The sequence below is a fragment of the Amblyomma americanum genome, chromosome 6 (genome assembly GCF_052857255.1).
Source record: "Amblyomma americanum isolate KBUSLIRL-KWMA chromosome 6, ASM5285725v1, whole genome shotgun sequence".
Classification (NCBI taxonomy): domain Eukaryota; kingdom Metazoa; phylum Arthropoda; class Arachnida; order Ixodida; family Ixodidae; genus Amblyomma; species Amblyomma americanum.
The window spans coordinates 98,322,419-98,348,048 of NC_135502.1; the positions used below are offsets into that span (position 1 = coordinate 98,322,419).

Consider the following 25,630-nt stretch of genomic DNA (forward strand, 5'->3'; position numbering starts at 1 on the left):
AGCGCGTAGTGCTGGCAATCGAAGAAATGAAACTACGCTGAAAACAGTTCGAACTTTGAGGCTCAAGCTGACAAGAACGGTCTGACAAGCATATGTGGCTCGTTTTGACGCATAAATCAGTAGCATTTGGGTAATTTTTCATTGTAAATGGGTTTTGCGCACAGGTTCAGCCGGCATTATAAGTGGCTCCTTTCGTACTAATCGTTTTTACAACGCAGATATGCATAGATATGCTTGCAATTACGGAATAATGTGACGTAGTTTCAGTTTTTATAATTGGCTATTTGGAAAGAGAAACTCCCAATTTGTTATATTATAAACATTTCACCCTATATGGTGAAATGCGTACTCACCTTATACATATTTTACACCTTATGCACCTTATACACGTGACGCGCGCTCGTTGACGTGACACTCTGACGCGCGCTGCCTTTCGGCGCCGCTTTCCCACTCTCTGCACTCGCCGCTCATTTGGGGGACGTCGTTGCTTTTCCGCCTCTCACAGCCCTCGTCGAGGGTGGTCCTCTCTGCAGGCGCCGGAGACTTCAATAGGCGGCCACGCAGAGACAAACGCCGGCATTTTCGCCTAATCGCACTAATATTGCTTACGCAGTAGAAGGGCTAGTGCAAGCTTAAGGAAGGCGTTGTCTGGTTATTCTCTTGCTGAGCTACCTAAGCGGCTTTTCGGCATGAAATACTTCAAAGCTCTTAAATCTACAGCACGCGTATTGATCCAAGCTCTCACTGTGACACAGATGACACAAGACGAGAAATTCTCACCATACGCGTACGACCTCGTCTCTTGGCAATGTTTCAATCCCTTCTGTTAATCTTGTATATGGTTTGGAGGAAAAACATCTGCCCTTCTTTTCTCGGTTTAACTTTTCATCAAGCCGTGTCGCTAGTCATGGCTTCTGAAGAACTCACGCGTTGCGTAGACTACGTGGAATCCGCGGCCGGCTTCCGAGGCGTCGGTGCGGAACCGCAGGAACATGTCTTTGCCTGTGGACATCAGCTGCCCCGGTCGCTGCTGGTGGCTGCACAGCTGGGCAAGCCGCCTGTCGCGGTCCGAAGCGCCGTCGAAGATCTGCGTGACGGCGTCAAGCCCTGAGGGTGCGTTTGCTGCCGTGACATCGGATTGCCTGTACGACCTTTGTCAAATTGTCCAGCCCATAGTGACGGTGGCCGAAGTGACTATGGGTGGTACCGGGGCATCACCAGGCCAACAGGCATGCCTTTCTGGCTTTTTGGCTGCCGTTGAGGATGAACTCTCGAGAAAGCGAGAGGAACATGTCTCCTCATCCGGCGCAACTTCAGTACCGGCGAACGCCACTGAGTGCAGCGCCGCCACTCGGAAGTGCTCTCCCTCCGGCCGCGGTCGTTGTGGGCTACATACTTTTGCAAGAGCGTGTACGTTACCTCGAGGGCGTCGTAGCGGCAGTGCTCATCCATTTCGATGTCCAAGTCCACGACGACCAGGGCGATGCGCGAGCCTTCGTTGACGCGGATGTTCCAGCGGCACTCGGCGTTGTGGCCGTACGGCTGCGGGTAGTTGGGAGACACGATGCTGGCCGAAGAGCCGCCCGTGGAGCCGCCGCAGCCTGCGCAAAAGATCTGTTAAGCAAGTTGGCACGCGCACTGTGTGCGTACCACTCTGTTGATGAATATTCATGTTGAATGAAATTTTCGAATGTCGAAGAATGGAACTCATACGCCTGAGAGACTGAGCCTGGGCTTAGTCCTACCTTGCATGCCATTGGCTTAAAACAAACAGGCCTAGGGGGCTTGGCCTTCATTTGCGACGAAGGTGTGTGTTTGTGTGTGCGAGTGAGGGTGAAGGTTGTTACCCGAGAGGGCGCTATCGTAGTAGACCTCGAATCCCGTGGACGGCTGATTGCTTCCGCTCACGAAGTGCAGCCGGAGTGTGTTGGTGTCCGATACGAAGTTGGAAGGCGCGTTCCGCTCGCAGAACCGACCGGCCAGTGGTGACGTCGCCTGTCCGCCATTGCTGCAGTGTGACACAGCAAAGGAAACAAACAAAAGACATTGGAGTCGACAATTGAGCGTGGCACACGGAAACGGAGAAGGGCGACAACTCAAGAAAAAAAAATAAACAAAGAAACATTGAATCAATCGCGAGGTAAATCGAGCTCAAAAAAGTGCTTTAATGAAAACTGCTTTGGATTAAAGGTTAACGGAGAGTGCAGTGTTCAAGGGTTTATAGTAACTTTTGATCTCCTGTGCAGCCTGTGCTTTATACTGGCCGTGTTTAAGGAGATTCAAGTCTCTGAGACTTGCGAATAACCCCCTGTTCTTGAGAAATCTTTGGTTATATAGTATAAGTACGTCGGCATAATTACCTGAGGAGACCCTCAATAGCACTTCGATAGATTCATCAGTGTTAACGCAGTGAGTCATTTTTAAAAGATTGCGTGTTCATCTGATGTACACCGCTGCTGCTTGGGCGAACGGACAGATTCAATACCAGTATCATCGTGAACAGCGCAAGACCCAAGAAAGGCACAGCGAAATTCACAAGCTGTGAGGAATTTTAGAAGGCACATTCATGTGATTCAGGAGACTGTTCTGGCTCTCTGCTACCATCCTGCGATAACATTTGTTACTCATCAAAGGGCACAAAGATCCGAGGACACAGATGGTGCCACAAGGGCTGTACTGATGATACGGCAACAATTTGGTGTGATGTTTTATTTTAGTACAGCGTATACAGACCAGTGTGTTTCTCAAATGGTTTTATATGTTCCAGTTCTCGATACTATGTGTACTCATAGTATTGTAGCACATGGCATGCTCTACGGCATGGTCCTGGCAGTCTCAACCTTTGTAGCTGGCGAAACTCACCTCGAACTTTATTCCTTATTCTTCGCAGGTGGTTGCTCTAAAACCTTCACTCACAAAGCCACGAAGGAATGAACCAAAGTATTTATAACACATGACCATCTCGACGCGCACTAGTTGAAGTGGGCCTCAGTATGAAGGGAAGCACACGAACATGTAGGCCTCGTTCTAAGGGGCCTGACTTGCCCTCGTAAGCCGCTTGAGGCCAGGCACAGTAAGAAAATGTGTGTTCAAAATCTAGATAACCACGCTCTGCAGCAGACGGCACCGCAGACGACACACCGGCCACCTCCGGTGGTTGGATGGATGGAAGGTAGCAGCGTCCCCTTTGAAACGGGGTGTTGGCAGTTGCCACCGTGCTCAGCTTTTTTTCTTTATTGTTTATATCTCTATTGTAAGTTGTTATTGAAATTAAACATTTTGTTTAAACACAGCTTCCCACTCTTCCAACATTATGTCACCTCTCTGGTTTTGAGCCAGCAATCTTCCAATCGCTTTGTACTCATTTCCACCGCAGATTTATTTACATGACCATTGTTACCTCTAAACCTTAGGGCCTCGGGAAGTGACTGCCTGCAACAACATCGGGATGGATACCATCACACTAAGTATGAGGTGTTCTATTGTTTCTACCGGTTTACCACACACAGCACTTGTTTCATCTTCTATTCTAAATTTCTTTTTGTAGCTGCGCGTTCTAACAGATCCTGACCTAGCTTCAAATAGGAGGGCACTGCCTCTTGAGTTATCATAAAACGCTTCCTTCCTGATCTGCATTTTCCAGTATCGATAGAGTTCTACAGTATGCTTTCTTTCAATCGAATTTATCTAATTTTTACATTCCGCATTTTAACCTGTCGTTCAATGCTCTGTTTTTCTCTGCTCTCGTGTCTGGAATACTTACTGTTTAGCTTCCTAACTCTTTTCCGTCTTTGTGAGTCAACACTCTTTCTATATAGGTATTGAAATACCTTAGCTGCCCACCTATTATCGTCTAATTTCTTTAGGCGTTCTTCATGCAGTATTTTCCTCTGAGCTTCCCAGGCTCAGAACGATGCCCAGCTCATTGTGGTTCTCCTGTGGGCATCTAGTGCTAATTTTCCAACAGCTCTCTGATTAAGTTCTAATCTCAATGGAACTTCCGCCCTTAAGCACAGAACCGCATTCCCGGAAGTAAGCCCTGACACCATTTATTCTTTTCCAAATACCTCTAAGTACTTCATAAATGTTGTACCCCCACAATGCCCCTTGTTTCATTATCCCGGCATCTCTTCGCCCTTTTGCTATAATAGAGTGTTTGTGCTTTTCCATGTACATCTGACCTTCGTTTACTCATACCCCGAAATATTTGTATTCGGCCACTCAGGGTATTTCATGGCCTTGTATTGTAAGCACCTGATCAGTTGTATCGTTGGAAATCATCATACCTGACTTATTTGCGCTAAAACTGAAATGTAGAGTGTCTCCTTCATCTTCACAGCAATTAACCAGAGTTCTAGCGTCCACAAGTTACACCTACGTGTGCAATCACGGTGTTAGTCCCCTGCTATAGTGCGCGGTTTGCATATTATGCTATTTAAACCGTGCTATTTAATTTCAACGATAGTATTTGCGAGAGAATGAGGCGTGCGCGGCAAAATGTCAGACTCTACGCGAAGCATGCGCGATTCGGGGAAACACCCAGTGGACAGAGCGCTTTTTTGGGGCACGTCTGGCTGCACAGCACATATTTATCAGTGTGTTTTACAAAGATAGCTTCAAAATGACGTAACATACTTTGTCACTCTCTTCCTCAAAGCTCTCGCCAACTGTTAAGAGCCACAACCATGAGTACTCCGTGAAACGAGAAAAATATTTCTGAAAGTTTTGTTTACATGTGTTTCTGAGGGCCGCGGTCCCATTCCGTACACCCAGCCGGGAGTCACTCCCATGCCTACGTGTTTTAAAAATATCGCCTCCGAACGACGCTTCATACTTTCAGAATCTGTTCTAGGATGAATTTGGCCGTTCTTCACAAAGGGATGACATCTTAAGTGCACTGAAAAATCAGAGAACTGCTTTGAAACCTTCGGTTTCTAGTATTCATGTGGGCGCTAAGCCTATTTTTCATCCCCAGTCGTATCCGGCAGCCGCGAACCCCCGCTTTCTTTGTAAACCCGGGGTTGATCAATAGAAGGGTTCTGCACATTAGTCACCCCTCCCCTCATTTTAGATGCTCCTCTTCGGGAAAGGAGATAAACATAGCCGGCAGCCGGGGGAGGAGGGGGGCAGGGGTGTGTGCGCAAGGCATGTTGCACAAGGCCAGGTGAGCGCTCTCACAGGATCTCCAGGTAGCTGGGCCAGCAGCTGGGCTCGCTGGCGATGTCGAAGTGGGTGAAATTGAGCCTGATCTGGCGACCGTCGGGCACGTGCAGCACCCAGACGCAGTCGCGCTCACTCACGTACGGCCGCGGGTACATGGGCGACCGCATCACGCCCTGGGACAGGTAGTACTCTCCTCCGCAGGCTGCGAGTAGGACCAGGACTCGTGAGCTGAGAGAAGACAAACTGTAGCAGCAAAACACGCATAGCACTGCGTCTAGCCAATATGGGCAAAATTATGGTGTCAGAAAATTAAAACACCATCTTTGATCAGGCGAAGGAGCTTGAGAAGGAATTGGGAAAAAAAAAATGCGCCTTGAAGTTAGTGCGCTTGATCGAGACGAAATGGCAGTGATCGATGCAATCGTTGACTCAACTGGCCATTATCTTCTATCATCGCAATTCTATCTGCGTTTTCCGCTGTGCATCACATTCCTACATAGAGTACACTAATGAACAAAGGGGAAGCACTGAAGCAGATTGAGGCGCTTGGTTACCCATATTTTATTGTCCTTTGCTCACGCACGCACCATATCCGTGGACCCGTGAAGCGAGAAGTTTGCTTTGGAAGATAACCTGCTGCAGGATTAGAAGATAGGAGACTCTTAGTGATTATCAAGACTTCAGATTTTAAAAAGGATGGTTCTGAAGCGTGGCACTAGTTTCCTGGGCCACAGGAGTTCGATGGAAACACGCGCCTCATGCGGCCGGCTTAGTTGCGTCTGCTGTAGTATGAGAATTCATGAATGGAACTATAGTTGTATTCACGGCTTTCGATAAACGTACTTACGGTAGCATAAACAAAGTGCTTGGCCAAAATATAGCTGAACGCCCCTGAATGCCATCAATTAACCACAACACAGCACGGACCATGAGTTGTGACTAAGGAGTCTGAGAACAACACTTTCGAAACCGAATAGAACCACAGCTTTGCTACCGAATCGAATACAAATACTGCCGCTAAAAACAGAAAAGAAACGAATCCAACCGGCATAGAAGCGAATTCAATATTAATTGAATGCTTTTACCAATATCCGCTATCGGTGTGAATATTCGTTCAAAACGAATAATCGCGCTAAATAGCGAAGCGCTGCAGGAGGCTCTGCGCAACATCGCTGTAACTTATGGGGTTATAGCTGTACCTCTCTAAAGATACAACACTGATCTCTATTACAGGTTTCGCAACGTTAAGTCAGTATACTAACTCTATTCGCTTCATGTCTTACGCGTGTGAAAATTACCATTTACTACGGATGTGAACGAATAAACAAGCGCCCCATCTCGGCAGATGAGAGGAGCGAGAGCTACGCTTGAGCCACGGCCATCGAGATCGGTCATCAAGGCCCGGTTCATTGAATCTCGCTGAAACTTGCCGCGTCTTCCAATTTGGCAGGCCGTGTAAAAGCATTAGTAATGCCACCTCAGGAATGGACTGCGTCGCGGCGCTGGACCCTCCATCCCGCTCAGACCGATCGCGGTAGCACGCAGTGCAGCGTCAATGTTGGCCCCGTCTTTCAAATAGCCTTCGAAGAAAACTGCAGCGGGCTATATTAGAATTTCGTTCCAGTTATTAGGGAAGTATTGGAAAACTCTACAACTTACTTGATTCTTTCGAATTTTAGGCATGTACTTTTTAATTCAGTGAACGAATCAAACTAGAGATTGTTCGTCTTTCTATTCGAATACTTCGGGCATTCGCAAACTTCTAGCCATGACATGAATTATAGGTCATGAGACCGATGGCTAATGAGGACGTCACCGATGATGGTCACGTGGTGAGTTGCCCCGGCGGGCAGTACAGCTATCTCTGCCATTTCTTCTGCCGAGAGCGGAACGAAAAATTTAGGGTACACCTATTTCAATAGCTGTAATTGAAAGCAAACACAAACTACTTCGAACACTGCGTCGTCCTCCGGGGCGAAGTGAGAACAATAGTTGTGTAATACCCCGTTAGAGCAAAGAGCGCTGGCTCCCTGCACGATGTGGCATTTATGGGCGGACACATACTGGTAGCATGATTATTGGCCACGGAAAGAATGCGGCGTTCACAGGCGTGACATACAACGCCGACTCTGACGTTCCTCACTCAAATAACAATATAATATATAGCTTTCACAGCTAAGAGATAACAAAACACCAAGCATGTTGCCATTGGAGACCACCGACCTGTCCTCTCGTTGAGGAAGATGAAGTGAGCAAGGAAGCCGTCTCGTGTCACGCTGTCGTCGGTACGGAAGATTACTTCCAGCTGCCGGCCTGAGGACGTCAGTGTGGGAGGTATCTTCAGTCCGCAGTACCTGCAGATTACAGGGTATACTTTGTTCTTCTCCTCGATGACTTGCAGAACACACTTTTTCAAGAAGCATTACGACTTCACGAGTTCACATCTTCTGCACTTTCTCAATGTTTTTTTGCACTCAGCAATGACGAGCAAATTCCTCCTGAAGAGAGGCAGGCTTGCTTAACAATACCGGAGTGATGTGGTTAAGGATGCTTGCTTTATTGCCACTAAGGCCACCACAACAACCATCAAAGCCATAATCCTCGTCAGTCAGATACCATGCACTTCAGGACAAAGGCCAGTCAGTACGGCTTAAGCTAGATCGAAACATATGCCACAAATAAGTAAACATGTCCCGCTACCACGACTGCTCTAAGACTCGCGCGCACTCGTACCTGCCGATCATCTGGTCAGAGCTGTCGTGAATCTCGACGTAGTCGTAGGTGCAGTTGGACGAGTCCTCGAGCACGAAGTGTGTGAAGCTGAGGCGCACGGTGTGGCCTGGGGGAGCGCGCAAGATCCAGCGACACATGAGGTTGTGCCGGTAGGCCTCCGCGGTGCTGCCGGCCGAGCTGCCGTCTTGGGCGTCACTGTGGTCGTCGGCGGAGGACCGCGTGGCGGGGCTGGCTAGGCTGCCGGCCTCGGTCAACACGCCACCGCAGCCTGAGCCCGAAACGCCCAAGTTAGCGCCACTGTTTCTACTCATTTCATCACCGACTAAATTACGCATTGCCGCTCGGACAGATGCCGTCCTGCCACTGCTTCTATTTGAAGGACATGTCCCCACAATAGCGTTACCGAATATCACTACCGTTGCCATAGTGCCAGCGTATACGCCGCTGCCGCTGCATATTACGCCAGCAAGAACCACTGCCATTACCATAGCCTCACCGTTTACAGTTGTCGCTACCTCCAGGCGCTAGTTGCGGAAGTCCAGCGCACGCATGCGCAGTTTCTTGCAGGCTGACTGAAAGTAGTCGCCGCAGTACAGTAGCTGAAGCCAAACATCATGCTATGTGCGCTTGCGCGAAGTATGGGTGCGCAAAGAGACTCACTGTATCGGGAGTACGTCATACAGTAACACTTGGTTAAAACTCTTTTAAACCAATGTCGCTCACACAGCATGATGATAGACGGATCTGAACCTCGCACGAACCCAACGGATACAAAAATAGCCCGAGAACTAACAAGCTGCAGGTGTCTAAAATTCAGACCTGTTTAGAGGACGTTACTTTAACCACACGCATATCCTCGAAGCTTCATAGTAACTTGTGGGTCTACGAGATTTATCCCTGCGCTGATGCCCTCTTTCTGGATTCAGGAAACGCTTACAGAAACCAAACAATACTGCTAGGAGGCAGCTGCTACCACATCCAGTAACACTTAAAGTATACTCCGCTCCTTTATAGAATCTAATAGTTGACTGCAGATACGCTCAGGAACTGCAGCGTAATAGATAAGGCGCCATGAAATTCCCAAGATCTTTGCTTTTTGATATACTGCAAGACATTATTTCTTTATGTTCTCTCTAAGTTGACGAAAGAAATAAGGCACATTACCAAAGCAGCCATTAAATCATTTAGCACTGTTTGATTACAAGCCTAGCTCCACAGTCCCCGAGTGGGCTTACCAACGTCGACCGCCGTGTAGTTGGCCATGAAGCCGTGGTGCTCGTTGGAGTGGTCAGTGTGGAACACCAGTCGCAGCTGGTTGTACGCAGAGGTGATAAGGGGAGGTGGCGAGGAGCCGCAGTAGCGACCGATTCGGCTGGTGGAGCCATTCCTGGCCGGCTCGCTAATCTACGGAAGAGAAAAGGAGTGGGGGGGGGGGGTATTATGGGCGCTTCAATTAACGTTTTGATTGAGATGTATTTTACTCACTACACTGCATGTGAAATAGCTGGAAAAAAGTCAATGGCATTTCCTGTCGGGAAAAAGGTTTCATCATCCTCATCATCAGCCTTACTACACCCACTGCAGGGCAAAGGCCTCTCCCATGTCTCTCCAATTAACCCTATCCTTTGCCAGCTGCATCCACCCTTTGCCTGCAAACTTCTTAATATCATCCGCCCACCTAACCTTCTGCCGCCCCCCTGCTACGCTTGCCTTCTCTTGGAATCCACTCCGTTACCCTTAAGGACCAGCGGGTGTCTTGCCTTCGCATTACATGCGCGGCCCAAGCCCATTTCTTATTGATTTTGATTAGGATGTCGTTAACACGCGTTTGTTCCCTCACCCACTGTGCCCGCTTCCGGTCTCTAAACGTTAAACCTATCATTTTTCTATCCATCGTTCGTTGCGTTGTCCTTAACTTAAGCTGAACCCTTTTCGTTAGCTTCCACGTTTCTGCCCCGTAGGTGAGTACCGGTAAGATACATCTGTTGTACACTTTTCTCTTGAGGGAAATCGGTAAACTGCCAATCATGATCTGCGAGAACCTGCCATATGCGCTCCACCCCATTCTTATCCTTCTAGTTATCTCCCTCTCATGATCCAAATCAGCTGTTACTACCTGCCCTAAGCAGATGTATTCTTTTACCACTTCCAAGCGCTCACTGCCAATTGTGAACTGCTGTTTCCTTGCTAGACTGTTGAACATTACTTTGCTTTTCTTCATGTTAATTTTTAGACCAAGCATTCTGCTCTGCCTAACTCATTGATCATGATTTGCAGTTCACCTCCTGAGTGACTCAGCAAAGCAAAAGGGTTAAGAAGCTCTAATTGTTACAAGGAATTCCAGACCGCTGTCTAGTTCAACTGCTTAGTCACGGCGGGGTGAATGACAAACTAATTTCTGAACTATTTTGAAAAAATAAAGAAAACGTTCACGGCAGTACCAAATGTTCTTTCTGCGAACCGAAGCTCTTTAGCTGCACGGTGTTGTGTTAGACTGTTCGGTCACGACGTAATTAACAATTACGTGCGAGCGGGTGCATTGTCTTATAGCCCTACAAGTTGAGGTGGGGTAAATATAATGTGAGAATTAAAATTCTGCACAATTTTTTTCATTGTTTGGAAAGAAACGGCAGAAGTACGCACTCTACTATATTTAAAGGCACTGGAAAAAAACATCTCGAGATGTAGATTCATCAAAAAGCATGATATTGTGATTCTGAGGGGCACTAAATTTGTTTATTTTCCATAAATCGACGCTGTTTTAACCTTCAGTGCTTTTGGAGCAAAAGTTAGGCGATGCGTCAAGGCGCAGCTGCCTTTGATATCTTCAGCAGATCACCAGAACCCGATTGTTGTGGAAAAACACAGCAGCTACCTAGTTACAGAACAAATGCGAGTTCTCCCATATAAGTGCTTTTGGTAGCAGGGCTTAGCACCGCTAGCTAGGAACTGTCCCAAATTCTAGATAATGGCGGATAATGAGGTAGCAAATTCTTACGTTATAATTATTGAGGATATTTTTTATCCGTACTATACTCACCCTTAGTGCAACCGCATACCCTTTACTGAGGGCTTAGTCAGGAGATTGTCTTGATTTTAAGACCTCTGCCCAGCAGTCTAGGTCTGCACTCATATATTTTCCATGTTGTTCTAATACAGATGTGACTTGTTTTCCTGAATTACTCCTGGCAGTGAGGAGAAAATAGATGGTCAATATTTGCTAGCACCATTTTAATGTGAACAACACGGTGGGTACTGCCGACGGCAAAATACAGCGTCATTACTCTCGTTTCCAATCCATTTATGATGTTGTCAACGCTTTGGTTGTTAATGCCTTCTAAATACCGAAGAAGAAAACTAGTTCCAGCTTTGCTCTCATGGAATTCATCGCACTGATGAACACCGAAACGCATACTTTCACGTCTCTACTAGCCGCGGTGGTTTCTCAGCGGTTATGCCGCTCAGCTGCTGACCCGAAAGACGGGGGTTCGAACCAGGCTGCGGCGGTAGAATTTCAATGCAGGCGAAATTCTAGAGGCCCGTGTGCAGTGCGACGTCAGCGCACGTTACAGAACCCCAGGTTGTCGAAATTATCCGGAGCCCTTCATTACCGCATCCTTCCTGGCCTGAGCCGCTTTGGGACGTCAAACTGTTTACATTTCATAGTCACTTCGTATGACCGTCCGTATAGAGTGAGCGATCGCGACAAAGCTCGTCGCCGGAAGCCTTCGCCCTAGACCTATAGTCGCGATGAGCATCAGCACCTGATACTGACGGAATTAGAAAACGGCCGTATACGTTTAACTTGTTACTAGTCGTTTATAAATGCAAATAAAAGAAAAAATTGCTCCTTACTAGTGCCCATATCCGAACGTTTTTTAGAGGTAGAAGCAAAGCGAGTTGGCCTTGTTAGTAACGGTTCATTGGGATGAACACTAAGAAAAAATGAAACAAACAGAAGGAAGAAATTAAGTTTTCGTAGTGGGTGTTCATTTTTCTGAGCCCTCGCATTTTTTTCGCTGTTTTTTTTTAAATTTGCTGTCAGAATTCGTCGACCGAGCTGGAATTGTTATTACGACTCCAAGTAGGAATTGGTGAGTGGATGCGTCGGAAAAAAAAGAGGAAACTTTCAAAACATATTGGGCTTCAATATCTGGAGTTCTGACGCGTTTCCTCTAGCTCTTTTTGCGATTGTCGCCCTTGCGCCCACCTCGAGGTAGTCGTAGTTGCAGTTTTCGTCGTTTTCAACGTCGAAGGTTTGGACGGCCAGCTTGATGACGTTTCCCGGCGGCACCTGGATGGTGTAGTTGCAGTGGCGGTTGCGGGGATATACGGACGGGTAGCGCGGAGAGGTCAGTTCGCCATGGAGGACGGTCCAGCGACCTCCGCACACTGCAACAGCGGGAGGAGTTCAGAAGGAGGAACGCACCATGGGTCAGAAACGACAGTACAGTGGTATGTACAGAGGCTATGCCAGATGCTCCACGTCAGACTAAGTTGTAGCTCACTCATACCTGCCGCCTGGCGAGTGTGATGTGGAAATGGTTAGGTTTTGTAGGGGTTTAACGTCCCAAAGCAACTCAGGCTATGAGAGACACCGTAGTGAAGGACTGCGGAAATTTCGACCACCTGGGGTTCTTTAACGTGCACTTACATCGCACAGTACACGAGCCTCTAGAATTTCGCCTCCATCGAAATTCGGCCGCCGCGGCCGGGATCGAACCAGCGCCTATCGGGCCGGCAGCCGAGCGCCATAACCACTCAGCTACCGCGGCGGCGGAAATGGTTAGGACAGTGAGAATGTGAAGGGGGAGAGAGGGCTTCGACGACTGTGAAAATATAAACCCACAAACGTCAAGTATCGTGGGCAACTCTACCAGCCAAACCCGAAGCAGCTAGGCAATTTGAATGCCTACCAAAATTGTTGCTTGCTTTGTACCAAAGATACCTCAATAGACCAGTAGCAGCATTTGTCTGTTTTTAGGCAGCTATTATGTGCATGACGAGCCGGCAGGAAAAATCATGCTTAAAATTGATAAAAGCCTATGAAGAGACAGCTATGTCGCCCTACAAATTGGTATATTTAGCCTTTTCCTTAACAGCCCCATGCACATGAACAATGGAAAATGCCAATAGGCCCGCATTTGGTTCGTTTTTGTCAACAAGTAGACGCCGCCATGTTGCAAACTCGAGCACTAAACCTGTGACCGTTATGCATACAGAAGTGAACAGAGGCACACCAAAATTTAGAGTAGCTGTTAGTGCTCTGCGCACTGCTTTTAATACTGTTATCATAAGTTAAGATCTCGATTGAATAGTCATCGTTTGATATTGCTACGGCTCAAAGCAGTGGAAATACGTGGATAGTCGGGAGATGATGTAAACGTCTGTGACCAAGAGTGCAGGCCTAAACAAATAAAAAATACATTGCCACTGCAAAGATTAACTGACCAGTGTGACCAATGTGACCAGTGTAACCAGTGGGTCACACTGGTCACATGGTCTGACGATAGTAATGTCCAAAGTGTTATCGTGATACATTTCTCACTGTGTAAGACTCAGGAAATGAAGCACAAGTAACTGAAAATTAGAGCAAATTATATTTCCGTCCAAAGTAGCTAGGGTTTCGAAGATAACTTGCCTATATATACGCCAGCAAAATCCACCGGTTTAACACATCTTTTTCTACTGTCTTTTTTTGTCCCTCTCCCATCATTGAACCATCGTGCATGTTCCATGTGCGTAGCGAGAAATCGAATGCTATCATAATTAGCGACGCAACCACAAGAAAGCTACCGCAAGTAAACGAACAGAATCGCCTAAAGGACTCCCATAGCAAAGCGAGGGATGTGAGTGGCGTTGGAATAGGAAAGACGCTGTCTTGTCGTCTGCTGCGAAATATTGTGCGCTGTGTCTAGTGAGCATCGGAGGCGACACCGTTATCCATCTCGACACATCAGAAAGCACCTTGGTCAAAAGGTAAAGAAAAACGAGGGTGGGTTTTTCTTTTGCCACATGTCTGGGCTCAAGCACATTCCCTCGTCTTCAGTGTGCCTCCTTTACAGAACGTCGGATTTGCCGTGCTAGCGATCTGCACCGGGGAGCGTCAACGGGCAGCGAGATGATGAGGACGTGCATCACATGGGCTCGTGGTGACGGTATATCGACCTGAAGTGACCTGCTTTTCATCGGACACAGTCAGTGATGGTGTTTTTCACCTCTACGCACCATTTTTCGGCCCTTTTCGCCCATTGGAACCGATTTTGGACGATTTTCTTGTCGCGCCAGGCGTGGAACGCCGTCACCGGTTAGGCCTAACGCCGCCGGCTGATCATCGCCCTGTTCGTCTCCGGGTCTACATCGTCACAGATGGAGTACCGCGTCGATGGCGAAGTGATTTCCCCAGAAGAATTCGAAAATGATCCACGCTGGTCCCACACCGTCCGGGCCCACAACAAGCTCTACCCCACCACGAAGCCGTCATCGTCCAATGACGCGTCAGCAGCGTCCAGTTCCAGGGCAGGTCCAGGCAAATCCGCTCAACCGCCGCAAGGCAAGTCTACTCCACCGAAAATCAAGAAACACGCTCCACTTCCTCGTCTACCAGCTTCAGACCTCAAGATTGTGTTCCGCCCGGGCGGTGGTCTCGACCTGCGGCCCGTGAACGGCGGAGCTCTTCTCCAACTTCTCTGCACTGGTGCAGAGATCGACTACGCGCAAGCGCGGAGCCAGGACAAGCTCCGAATCAACCCTTACAATAACTCGTTCACCGTGAGTACGCCATCGGAAGCCCGAATGAAACGATATGTCCAACTTCAAGAACTCAGGCTCCAGGACCAACAGTATCCGATGAAGACATACGTCGCGGCCCCCGACAACGCCGTCGTAGGGATACTCTACAACGCGGTATATAACCTGACCCAAGAAGATATTTTCTCCGACCTCGTGGCGCTGAATCCCAGCCGCCACTTCACGATCGCCGACGCCCGCCAACTAGGCCGCACCAAGTCCATCTTGGTCACGTTTATTGACACCACGGAAGTTTCAAGACAGCTCGTGTTCTACGGCACCCTCTACACGTGTCATCTCTTCAAGGCGAAAGTTGAATCATGCTTCAGCTGCCGCAAGCCAGGCCATCATGCTGATGTGTGCCCGAAAGAGCGCACTGACCTTTGTCCTCGCTGCGGTGTGTCTCATCCCATCAAAGAAACGCTGGATTGCACTCCCAAATGTATCCTGTGTAATGGAACGCACTTCACAGGGACGCGCAAGTGCAAAGTACGCTTCGAACGCTCCGGCAACACCACGCCGGTCTCCACTATACGGACAACGCCCCCGGCGAGTCCACCACCGTCTTCGCCACCCAAGAGTCCCAGGGCGTCGCGAAGCCGCCAACGCTCCACCTCCCGCCCAAGAACTGGTCGCAGTCGCAGCCGTTCCGCGTCCTTCCCACCACTTCCAGGCCAAAGACTCCAGGACTCTTCGAAACAGGTGATCTGGGGGCCGCAGTCTTCCTCGCTCGAGAAAGAAAACGCGGAGCTTAAAGCACAATTGTCCTCCCAGAGTCACAAAATTGCTGCTCTAAAAGAGCAACTGCAAAACCTTTTAAGGCGTTAACACTCCCGACCGACATTGCCCACAGTGGTGCAAACCCCGACACATCCAAAAGTTCCCCGTTCCTCCTCCCTCTCTTCCCTCTCCGCCTCCTCCTCGCGCGCCACGTCACCTGCACGTGGGCTCCCCGCTAAACGCAAGTCCGCCGATGACGCCAATTCTCCCTCCCAACCAATCACTGACAACCTTTTACACCAGGTGACGTCTTTCATGCCAGATTTTGAGAAACGCATGATGGGACGCTAAACACGTTCCGCTCCGAAACTCAAACGTGGATGACGAACATTTCTGACCGCGTGGCGGCACTCGAAACACGCCAGAGCAATTTGGAGGCCAATGTCGCGCAACTCCAAACTAAGATTCACGAGCCTCTCCCCAGAGGTCATACGCCACCAACGGCACCTTCCGCTCTCTCCGTCATTGCCCAACATGGCTGCGACACCCCAACGCATTAAGGTGTGGCAGTGGAATTGCAGGGGTTTTCGCTCAAAGCGAAATAACCTGCAGCTTTACTTACCAACCCTCTCTAGCCGCGACGCCCCCGTGGTCATCGCGCTTCAGGAAACTGACGTCAGTCATGCTCCGAAACTACACCGCATACGAACCTTCTACCCAGCCACAGACCAGGGTCACCACGCTCGTACATCGCAATCTCACTGCGATAGAGCACCCATTAAAAGTAGACGACATAGACGGTCTCCTGCTGGAGCTTCTCTCTCCCACACGCAAGTCACTTAGCCTCTTCATCCTCAGTCTCTATAGCCCCCCAAAAGGTCCTCCTGCCCCTCTTCTTGCGGCTTTCCGCAAGACGCTCTCGATCAGTTCGAACAACTCCCTGTTGGTAGTGCGCGACTTTAATGCCAATCACATCAGTTGGGGGTACCGCAAGAACTGTCGCAAAGGCACCTCCCTGTGGTCATTCATTCAGGACGAAGGCCTCTCCCTTTTGAATGACACCACGATCCCCACCCGTATTGGTTCCAGTGTTCAGCACAACACCAGCCCAGACCTCACAGTTAGCAAACACATTCGCGACAGCCGATGGATCGACACGACACACTCCTTTGGCAGCGACCATTATACCATTTCCACAGAGGTCAATCTCTTCCATTACCTCGCCAAAACGACGAGGGACACAGGTGGTGGATTGGGACAAATTCCACCAACTTCGGCGCCTAATCCCGAACACCATCACGGACCTCTCTGAATGGACCGCCAGTCTCAACCGCGATGTCGCCCGCGCTACCTCCACCAGTCCCGAACCTGAGGACACGTAGGGTGCTGACAGCCGGCTACTCTACATGTGGGAAGCACATGCCAGCCTGCAAAGTAGCTGGCTCAATCAAAAGCACAATCGGCTCCTCAAACGCCGTATCGGTCATCTCGTACGCGAGATTGAAACACATGCACGCGACCTGGCCCATCAACAATGAGGACCGGTCAGCGATCGCATGAGTGGCAATTTAGGCCTCAAAGACATCTGGTTCCTCCTCAGATATCTCGTGGACCCGGGTCACACGAAGGCCACCCAACGCAAGCATGTCACACGCATCTTGCACCAGCTCCCCCTCTCAGACGATGCACTCCTCCAAGCCCTCAAAGATGAATATCTCACCACCACCCCTCCCACCCCCCTCCCCCCGTACACGGGAGACCCCTACCCGGAACTCGACGCGGACATCTCTCCGGCGAAGGTTCGGGCTGCCATACACAAACTTCGGACCACGACCGTCCCCGGCGCTGACAGAGTCACCAACAAGGCGCTCCGCAATCTCGACGGCCAGTCCGTGGAGGCTGTTGCAGACTTGTTCAATCACTGCTGGCGAACGGGAACCCTCCATTCGCAGTGGACTGATGCCCGCGTAACTTTCATCCCCAAGCCAGGAAAGCCTCTTGAGATAAGGAATCTCCGTCCCATTTCCCTTACGTCTTGCATCGGCAAGCTCTTTGAGCACGTCGTCCTTGGTCGCCTCCAGGAACACATGGACGACAACCTCCTCTTCCCCCCAACGATGGTTGGTTTCCGTCCCCACCTCTCCACCCAAGGTATCATGCTTCAGCTCTCAGAAGACGTCCTCCACCCCCGAAACACGAGGCGCACGCGCGTGGTCCTGGCCCTGGATCTAAAACAGGCATTCGACAATGTACATCATTCGGCCATCTTGGACGCCCTGTCGTTCCTACACGTCGGCACTCGTATCCATCAGTACATCTCAGCCTTCCTCCGCCACCGCACAGCTGAAATCACTTTTGGCTCAATCTCCTCCCCTGTTTTCACCCTCGGTAGGCTAGGTACCCCTCAGGGATCGGTACTCTCCCCGCTTCTATTTAATATAACTCTCATCCCCATGGCAAAGGCTCTTTCAGCCATATCCGCCCTCTCGCACTCTTTATATGCCGACGACATCACCCTGTGGACCTCCACGGGTAATGTCGGCACCATTGAAGAGACACTACAGGCGGGGGCAGATGTGGTGACCTCCTATGCCCATCAGGTCGGCCTTGCATGCTCTCCTACACAATCGGAACTTCTGGTCCTTCGCCCCCTCGGGGAAGACTGGACAAAACTCCCCCACCTGGCATCGATGTCACCATTGATGCCACTCGCATACCATAGGTAGACAAAGTTCGCATCCTGGGGATGGTTCTCCAGAACAATGGCAAGAACACTGCCACAATCACCAAGCTCACTGCTACCTTTCAAAAAACCGTTCGACTCATCAGACGAATCGCTAACAAACACCAAGGCATTCGGGAACACGACCTCCGCCGCCTGATGATCCAGGCTTTCGTCCATAGCCGGGTGGTATACTCCCTGCCCTATCTCTTCCTCTCCCGAGTAGAGGAGAACAAAGTCAACTGCCTCATCCGTCAGGCGTACAAGACGGCCCTCAACCTCCCCCAGCACACGTCGAATGAACGCCTTCTTAAGATGGGTGTATACAACACCCTCGCCGAGCTCACCGAGGCCCATCGATCTGCCCAACTTGATCGGCTCTCCTCCACCCTAGCCGGCCGTCACATTCTTGACGCCATTGGCCTACACCCCCTTGGCTATTATACCCACACCTTCTCCCTCCCACACCGCACACGGTACCTAATCACCATTCACACTCCCCTCCCTCATCCCGAGCATCACGCGGCTCGTCGTGCTGCTCGGGCTGCAGCCCTACACAAACATTATGGCGCACAGCCGGAGAGCGTCTACGTCGACGCAGCCTCTTACACCTCCTCTTCCGCCTTTGCCCTGGCGGTAGTGTCCAATTCGTACACCCCTATTACGGCAGGCACTGTCATTGCCTCCACTCCTGCGGAAGCGGAGGAGGCAGCCGTAGCCTTAGCCATCGCTACTACATCGGCGACCCACATTTTCAGCGACTCAAAGACCGCGGTCCGTAACTTTGCGAAAGGCCGCATCTCCGAACCCGCTTTCCGGCTTCTAAGCCGGTCTCCCGCCCCTACCTGACCTATTCAGCTTCTCTGGGTCCCGGCCCACGCCGGCCACCCAGGTAACGAGGCGGCCCATTCTTTAGCTCGAGGTTTCGTCAGCCGAGCAGGAACCGCCGACGCCTGGGGAGACGCTCGAGATCGAATGGTCGCGTATCACGAGATCACTCTACACTACCGTGAGCAACGGCTAACGTATCCCCCTCCGCACAAGTCTCACTAAATTGCAGCAGGTGACGTGGCGACAGCTGCAATCCCGCACCTTCCTCTCCCCTGCCCAGTTAGCCCTGGTTCACCCGGGACTGTTCACGCCAGTATGCACCCTCTGCGGCGCTCCGAAAGCGGATTTTGCACACATTCTTTATTCTTGCTCTGAGCTCCTTCCACCAGCCGAATGGCAACTCACAGACCTGGAGCGATGGGAGGCTGCGGTGTCCAGTTCTGACCCGGCTGCCCAACGGCAGCTAGTGGACTGGGCTTTGGAAGTCGCTGAGAATCATCACCTTCCGGCCACGACACGCATCCAAGAGCAATCCCATCACTAGGATGTAACAATTAAGGCTTGCTCTACTTATAAAGTTTTTCACCACCATCTGCACCGGGGCCGACCAGTGTCCCTTCTGCATTTAGTGAGGTATACACTCCCAGTCCACCGCCTTTGCCTCGTCACAGTCGCCATCATCATCAGCATCATCATCATCATCATCATCATACGCCTCACTATGTCCACTGCAGGCCAAAGGCCTCTCCCATTTATTCGCAAAATACGGGCCTAGTGGCTTGGGCGCCCGTCTCGGCTGCGGGAGCTGGTCGGTTCGAAACCCACCGCCGGACACCCACCGGTAAAAATGGGTACAAGCGGCCCCCAGCCAGGCGCCCGGCTTTCTTTAGGGGTGTTCGCTTGGGAGAAGCTCCGTAAACCCCGCTGCGCCCCTCGCGGGCTAAGCCCGAGTTTCGAACGACCTCGCAGCCTGCTAAAGGTGGTACTCCGGTCAACGTGTGATCAGCAAAGCAACAGCAAACAAAAAAAGACCACAAATGGGCTTCTACCGCACGAGGCGGATTTAACGTTGTTGACGGCGGAACTTATCGCTGATCCGTCAGAGCAACTGCGGTCAAGACCCTTTTCCCAAGCATTTCACCCTAAATAAGCCGAGCACCAGGCCGGGGGAAATCTTGTACCCATTAAAACCCGGTGGGTACCCGGCAGCGCTGGGGATCGAACCCAGCACCTCCCGAATGCGAGGCGGATGCTCTACCACAAGGCCACCGCTTCGGAGAGAACCGAAGCGCGGCCTTGTACGGTTTTTAATGAGTACAAGATTTCCCCCGGCATGGTGCTCGGCTCTTCTGGGTGAGATGCTTGGGAAAAGGGTCTTGACCACAGTTGCTCTGATGTATCAGCGATAAGTTCCGCCGTCAACAACATTAAATCCGCCTCGTGCGGTAGAAGCCCATTTGTGGCCCTTTTTTTATGACTGCTGCTGCAGGTGATGAAGGTTCGAGCCACGTTGGCCGTGACACCACCTTTAGCAGGAACTGAGCTCTTCCGACACTCGGGCTTCGTTCGCCCCTCGCCGTTCACCTGCGAGGGGCGTAGCGGGGTTTACGGAGCTTCTCCCGAGCGGACACCCCTAAAGAAAGCCGGGCGCCAGGCCGGGGGACGCTTGTACCCATTTTTACCGATGGGTGTCCGGCGGTGGGTTTCGAACCGACCACCTCCCGCAGCCGAGACGGGCGCCCAAACCACTAGGCCACGTCTTTTGCCAGCTGCGGCCACCTCATCCCAGAAGGCTTCTTTATCTTGTACGGGCACCTAACTTCCTTCCGCCCAATTCCTGCTCTTGAAATCCACCAAGGCAAGGTCCTAAGTCGCTTCTCTTCATTACTGGCACAAAAGAGAGACATGTGGGCCACAGTTCAATGCACCAGTTCTTGGTGAACATGCTCGCCGTTCACAAGTCATGCGCACTCGTGCTATGAGCATCGAATGAAACGTGTATAAGAGAACAGAAACTCGAAGAAATTAACGACAAGATCTTAGCTGAAGAAGGCTTATGAGTAGCGCAATTCGTATTCACGTCGATGGCGCGAAAACCGGCTGTGTTTTCTCCACAGCAACTTACATTTTTGAAGAAAGCTTTATCGAGAGAGAAATGTGTCGTCAGTCATAAAGATTGACTATTGGCTGAAGTGAAGTTACGTCCCCAGGGCCTATAATTCCCATTGACTGGAGGGTCGTTATCAGAACGGAAGTGACTTAGCAAGACCGGAAGTGATGGTACTTGCGGTAAACGCATCGACAGTGTCTACTGCTATCGCATTGCCAACGCATAAGGTAATTAGATGTTCCTGTAAGTTTTTGTGTTTCTGTGTTTGCGATTCATTGGACGCTGATGGTCCCGCGAGTGCCAATGGAACCTGGTTTTTGCACAACAGACGGAGGTCAGACGTGCGTCCTCTGCGAGCGCAAAGGAATAGTGATTGGGGCTGCCGATCACCACCTCACCTGTCTCGTAGATGGCGCTGAAGCCCTGCAACCGTGTGTTCTCGTCCGTCTTGAAGCGGACGTACAGCGTGCTTCCTGTCGAGGTCACGGGAGGAGGCAGGCTGTCGCCGCACGCGCGGCGTAGGAGAGGAGAGCGGTCGTCGCTGCCATCAAAGACCTGCGAGGAGGGTTACATTCGGGGGAAACGGGAGAGGAAACAACTGAAGTTGTGCTTCGGAAACCATGATGTTAGAAAGAGGAAAAGGTAAACAAAGAAAACAAAACAAAACAAAAATTAGCAGGCGGTTTAGGATGGCTAAGCGCGGAATATCGTGCAGTAGCTCCGTGGGCATTTTAGGTCCTTACATGCAAAAAGAATTTGATCCTAATGCAATTACCAGAAAGCCCTTTGCCCTAAGAGCCTTATTCCTGTAAGTCATTCACACAGAAGGCATTTACCACGAAGGCCTTCCCCTTAAAGGCCTTTACGACAAAATCTTCACCTTAATGACATTGGGCCTAAGGCCTTTACCTCGAAGGACTTCTCTCAGGTGTACCCTTCGCATTCGCACCTTCGCCTTCACCTATGCTGCGTTTCATACATCAGGTGCAACGCTGTCATAGCTAGCGCTCTTGTTTGCGCTTCCTGCATCCGCGACCAATAAGTAGTGCACTCCTTGTGGCGAGAGAAACATATTAAAGGCTTTGCCTGCAGGCTTAATATACGACACGTTTGTCATCTGCTTGATTAAATGCACTCTTACTGTTGACAATAAGCTGTCGCTTTCTCGTGCCTTAGGGCACTCGGCGACCGGACAAGCGCGGAGTAACACGCCTCCCTTTATTTTCCGCACAGACTACTTCAGTACCTTTCACAGCGTTGCACCTGATGTATGAAACGGAGTATAACCCTGCCAGCCAAGTGTGCGCACCTGGCAGGTTTCCCACAGCCCGGTGGGCAGGTGGGTCGCGTGTGACAAAGCAGGCTCAGGGACGCTGTACGTATGCCCGAAATTGGGAAATGCACCCAGTAGCCCTAACGCGCCAAAACTAGACATCCGAAGAGGATGCGGGAACGAGCTCAGGGACCAGAAGACTTCTCGCAATTCAGCTGTGTGACACTTTGCGTCAGTTTTAGGACGCCATGCGAGCAGAGATATTCTGGTAGGAAGACGCGACGCCACTTTCTTAGGGCGTTAACAGCTGCGTGTAACGTTAGAAATTTTGTTGAATAACATTTCCTAAACAGCTGCTACTATCCAGCCTGAACAGAAGCTGTGCAAGTCTACCTGTCGCCTCCCACCAACTCGCCTTCTCTCCCTCTCTCCACTTCCTGTGCCCTCTCTCTCAGACCCTCCTTCGCTCTCGTCCTCTCTCCTCTCACTTGAAAGAAGAGAGGCCCACAGCTTAACTCATAAATGGCGGACGCTTTTTGCATAATAGACACTCTAATGTTAACGGTCACAAAATAAAGTGATAGTATCTATTATCACCTTTTATATTAACAGTTTCGGTATTTTTGTTTTCAAGATCTCACCTCTGCCCTCGCACCACCAGCGTGATGGACGATACAGGCACAGGTAAAGTGAAGCACTTAAACACAGCCGATCCGCGCCAAATTGCAGTGCTTGGGATTGTGCTAGTTGAATCATGATCATATGCATTACGTGCGCTGCCTAGAATGACAAGGACAGAGTTAAAGACAGCACGATAGGTTAAGATTGTCAATTTAAGCTGCACGCGTCTTGCATTTGGCCAAATTGCACTTACTATTGCAGAGCTTCTTTTCATTCTTTCTCTTTCTGATGACAATGTGGGTTACGTGGTTATGCATAAAATAAACGTCTTCGAAACTAGCACGTGAAGCAGCTGCCAACGTAGCTCAGTTGGCAGAGTACCGCACGCGACATGCGGAAGTCGTGCGGTCGGAGCCCACCTGCGGCATGTGGCTGTCTGTGCGAATTCATCCTAAACGATCTTGTACCTAAAACACTTCCTCCAGTTAATTACCATCTCGTTAATAAAAGTCGCAATAAAATTAGTGTAAAAAGTAAACATTCGCCATGCCTTTTGTGGCCTCATGGACTGTTAGCCTATCTAATTGCCGCATTTTCGGGACTATAGACCGCACCCGGTATACAATCCGCAGGAGCAAATTTCGGCTGAATATTTATAACTTTTTTTAGGTTGTCCGCAAGCAGTACACAATGGGCAAACGAAAATTTTATTGTCAAGGAGCATAACTGCGCGTTTTATTAGATCGCATTAATTTCAGTCCTAGAATCCGCAGAGATGTCCTCACAAATCTGCTCACACATACAAGCACTGGAAAACAGCCACTCTTCGCTAGGCGGCAGCATTTGCTTGCATATCGAAGTTGATTGCATATCGGAGCTGATTTCGCTATTATTTAGCACGGTAACATGCTGTAGGCGAACACTTGAGGCGCGGTTTTTTTTCATAGCCACCGGTACGCTTTTCCGGCTCTGAGAAACGACCTGAAAAAAAAAAATCATGTATAGTCCGCACTCATAGATAATCCGCATGTCGCAAAATTGGAGCTTTTAAACATCTATAGTCCGCGGACTGTAGTCCGGAAATTATGGTGTATATAAACCAACCCTCCTCCTCAAAACTCCCTCTCCCCATTCATATGTTCATTCTGTTCACGTATTGCTCATGATGTGCGTGTGCCATGTACGCTCTAATATTGTCACCAGATGCGAAGTGGCTCCACGTTGGGACACACACGCACGCACGCACGCACACACACACACACATGCACGCACGCACGCACGCACACACACACACACACACAGGCGCACACACACACACACACACACACACACACACACACACACACACGCGCGCGCGCGCACACACACGCACGCACACACGCACACACGCACACACACACTCACACACACACACACACGCACGCAGGCACGCGCGCACGCACGCACGCGCGCACGCACGCACGCACGCACACACACACACGCACGCACACACACACACGCACGCACACACACACACACGCACACACACACACACACACACACACACACACACACACACACACGAAGAACGGTTGCATCAGAATTTTGATACCAAAATTTGTTTCTCGGTGGACACCTCAACCGCACCTAAAAATTCCGGGAAGTCATACCATTGAAGGTGTATGTGTCATTGGTTCGATTCCGGTTAGGTGTTCAACCCCGGAAACTCCGGCTCAGTAGCCGTGCGCTCTAACCACTCAGCCACCACGGTGCTGTACCTGATTGGGGACGTGTTTATTCCTATTATTCAAAACGAGGCACCCGAAGATATTAGGTATTTTATATTTTGTTTAGCAATGTTTTGTTTAAATAAGTCTCATGTAACTCATGTAACTTTCTTTCCTGTGTGCTTCATCTACATGCGCAGACCTGCGTAATATTAATATCCATATTTTCGTAAGTGTATACACTGCAAGAAGAGCACTAGGTCTTACAACTTACATTTGTCAAGGACGCATCTGTCTTCAAAAGAGGTCCAATTGACCAAGACCAAAAACATTTACCACGTGATCACACTGGATCACATAGCAACAGTGGACGCGTAGGGCCTCAATTGATACCTGCACTTTCGATCCGTTGTACTATATATGTGCCAGTTTTGCGGCAATCAAAGTGGACCACCCCCCCCCCCTTCCCCGGGATCTTCATTTGTATAAAATTTGAGGGCCACCCAAATGACTTGGTACGTTCCTGAGGGTAAATTCACTAATTGAGATGAAGGCCAAAATTTCTGTGGGATTCTCAACAATCACCCTTCTGCCCCCAAACTGCGCATAATTCCGAGGACCTTCAGACGGCCATTACGGCCGAAGCGTTTATCGCAGCGGGTTTCGGAAGGTGTCAAGCGATTCGTGGTATGATTGTGTACACTTTTATAAAATTTATTAACTAATGGAGCTAATAAATTTTATAAACGTGTGCGTCACAACACTACGACTCTGATATAACGGCCGCCGCGGTGGCCCAATGGTTTTGGCGCTAGGCTGCTGACCCGAAAGACACCGGTTCGATCCCGGCCGCGGTGGCCGAATTTCGAACGAGGCGAAATGCTAGATGCCCGTGTACTGTGTGCAATGTTAGTGCACGTTAAAGAACCTCGAGTCGTCGAAATTTCTGGAGGAGTTTTTCA

General features: G+C 50.0%; 1 protein-coding gene across 1 annotated transcript in view; it reads right to left on the reverse strand.

Moving 5' to 3' along the window:
* LOC144093912 (cubilin-like) overlaps nucleotides 1-25,630 on the reverse strand; it is a 245,887-nt gene that overhangs the window by 165,518 nt on the left and 54,739 nt on the right. The window contains exons 20-28 of the mRNA XM_077627662.1: nucleotides 21,467-21,623; nucleotides 12,107-12,288; nucleotides 9,132-9,300; nucleotides 7,897-8,164; nucleotides 7,387-7,517; nucleotides 5,179-5,365; nucleotides 1,848-2,008; nucleotides 1,420-1,601; nucleotides 928-1,087 (exon numbers count right to left, since the gene is read on the reverse strand). Coding sequence (XP_077483788.1) covers nucleotides 928-1,087; nucleotides 1,420-1,601; nucleotides 1,848-2,008; nucleotides 5,179-5,365; nucleotides 7,387-7,517; nucleotides 7,897-8,164; nucleotides 9,132-9,300; nucleotides 12,107-12,288; nucleotides 21,467-21,623 — 1,597 coding nt within the window. The remainder of the gene's footprint in view (nucleotides 1-927; nucleotides 1,088-1,419; nucleotides 1,602-1,847; nucleotides 2,009-5,178; nucleotides 5,366-7,386; nucleotides 7,518-7,896; nucleotides 8,165-9,131; nucleotides 9,301-12,106; nucleotides 12,289-21,466; nucleotides 21,624-25,630) is intronic.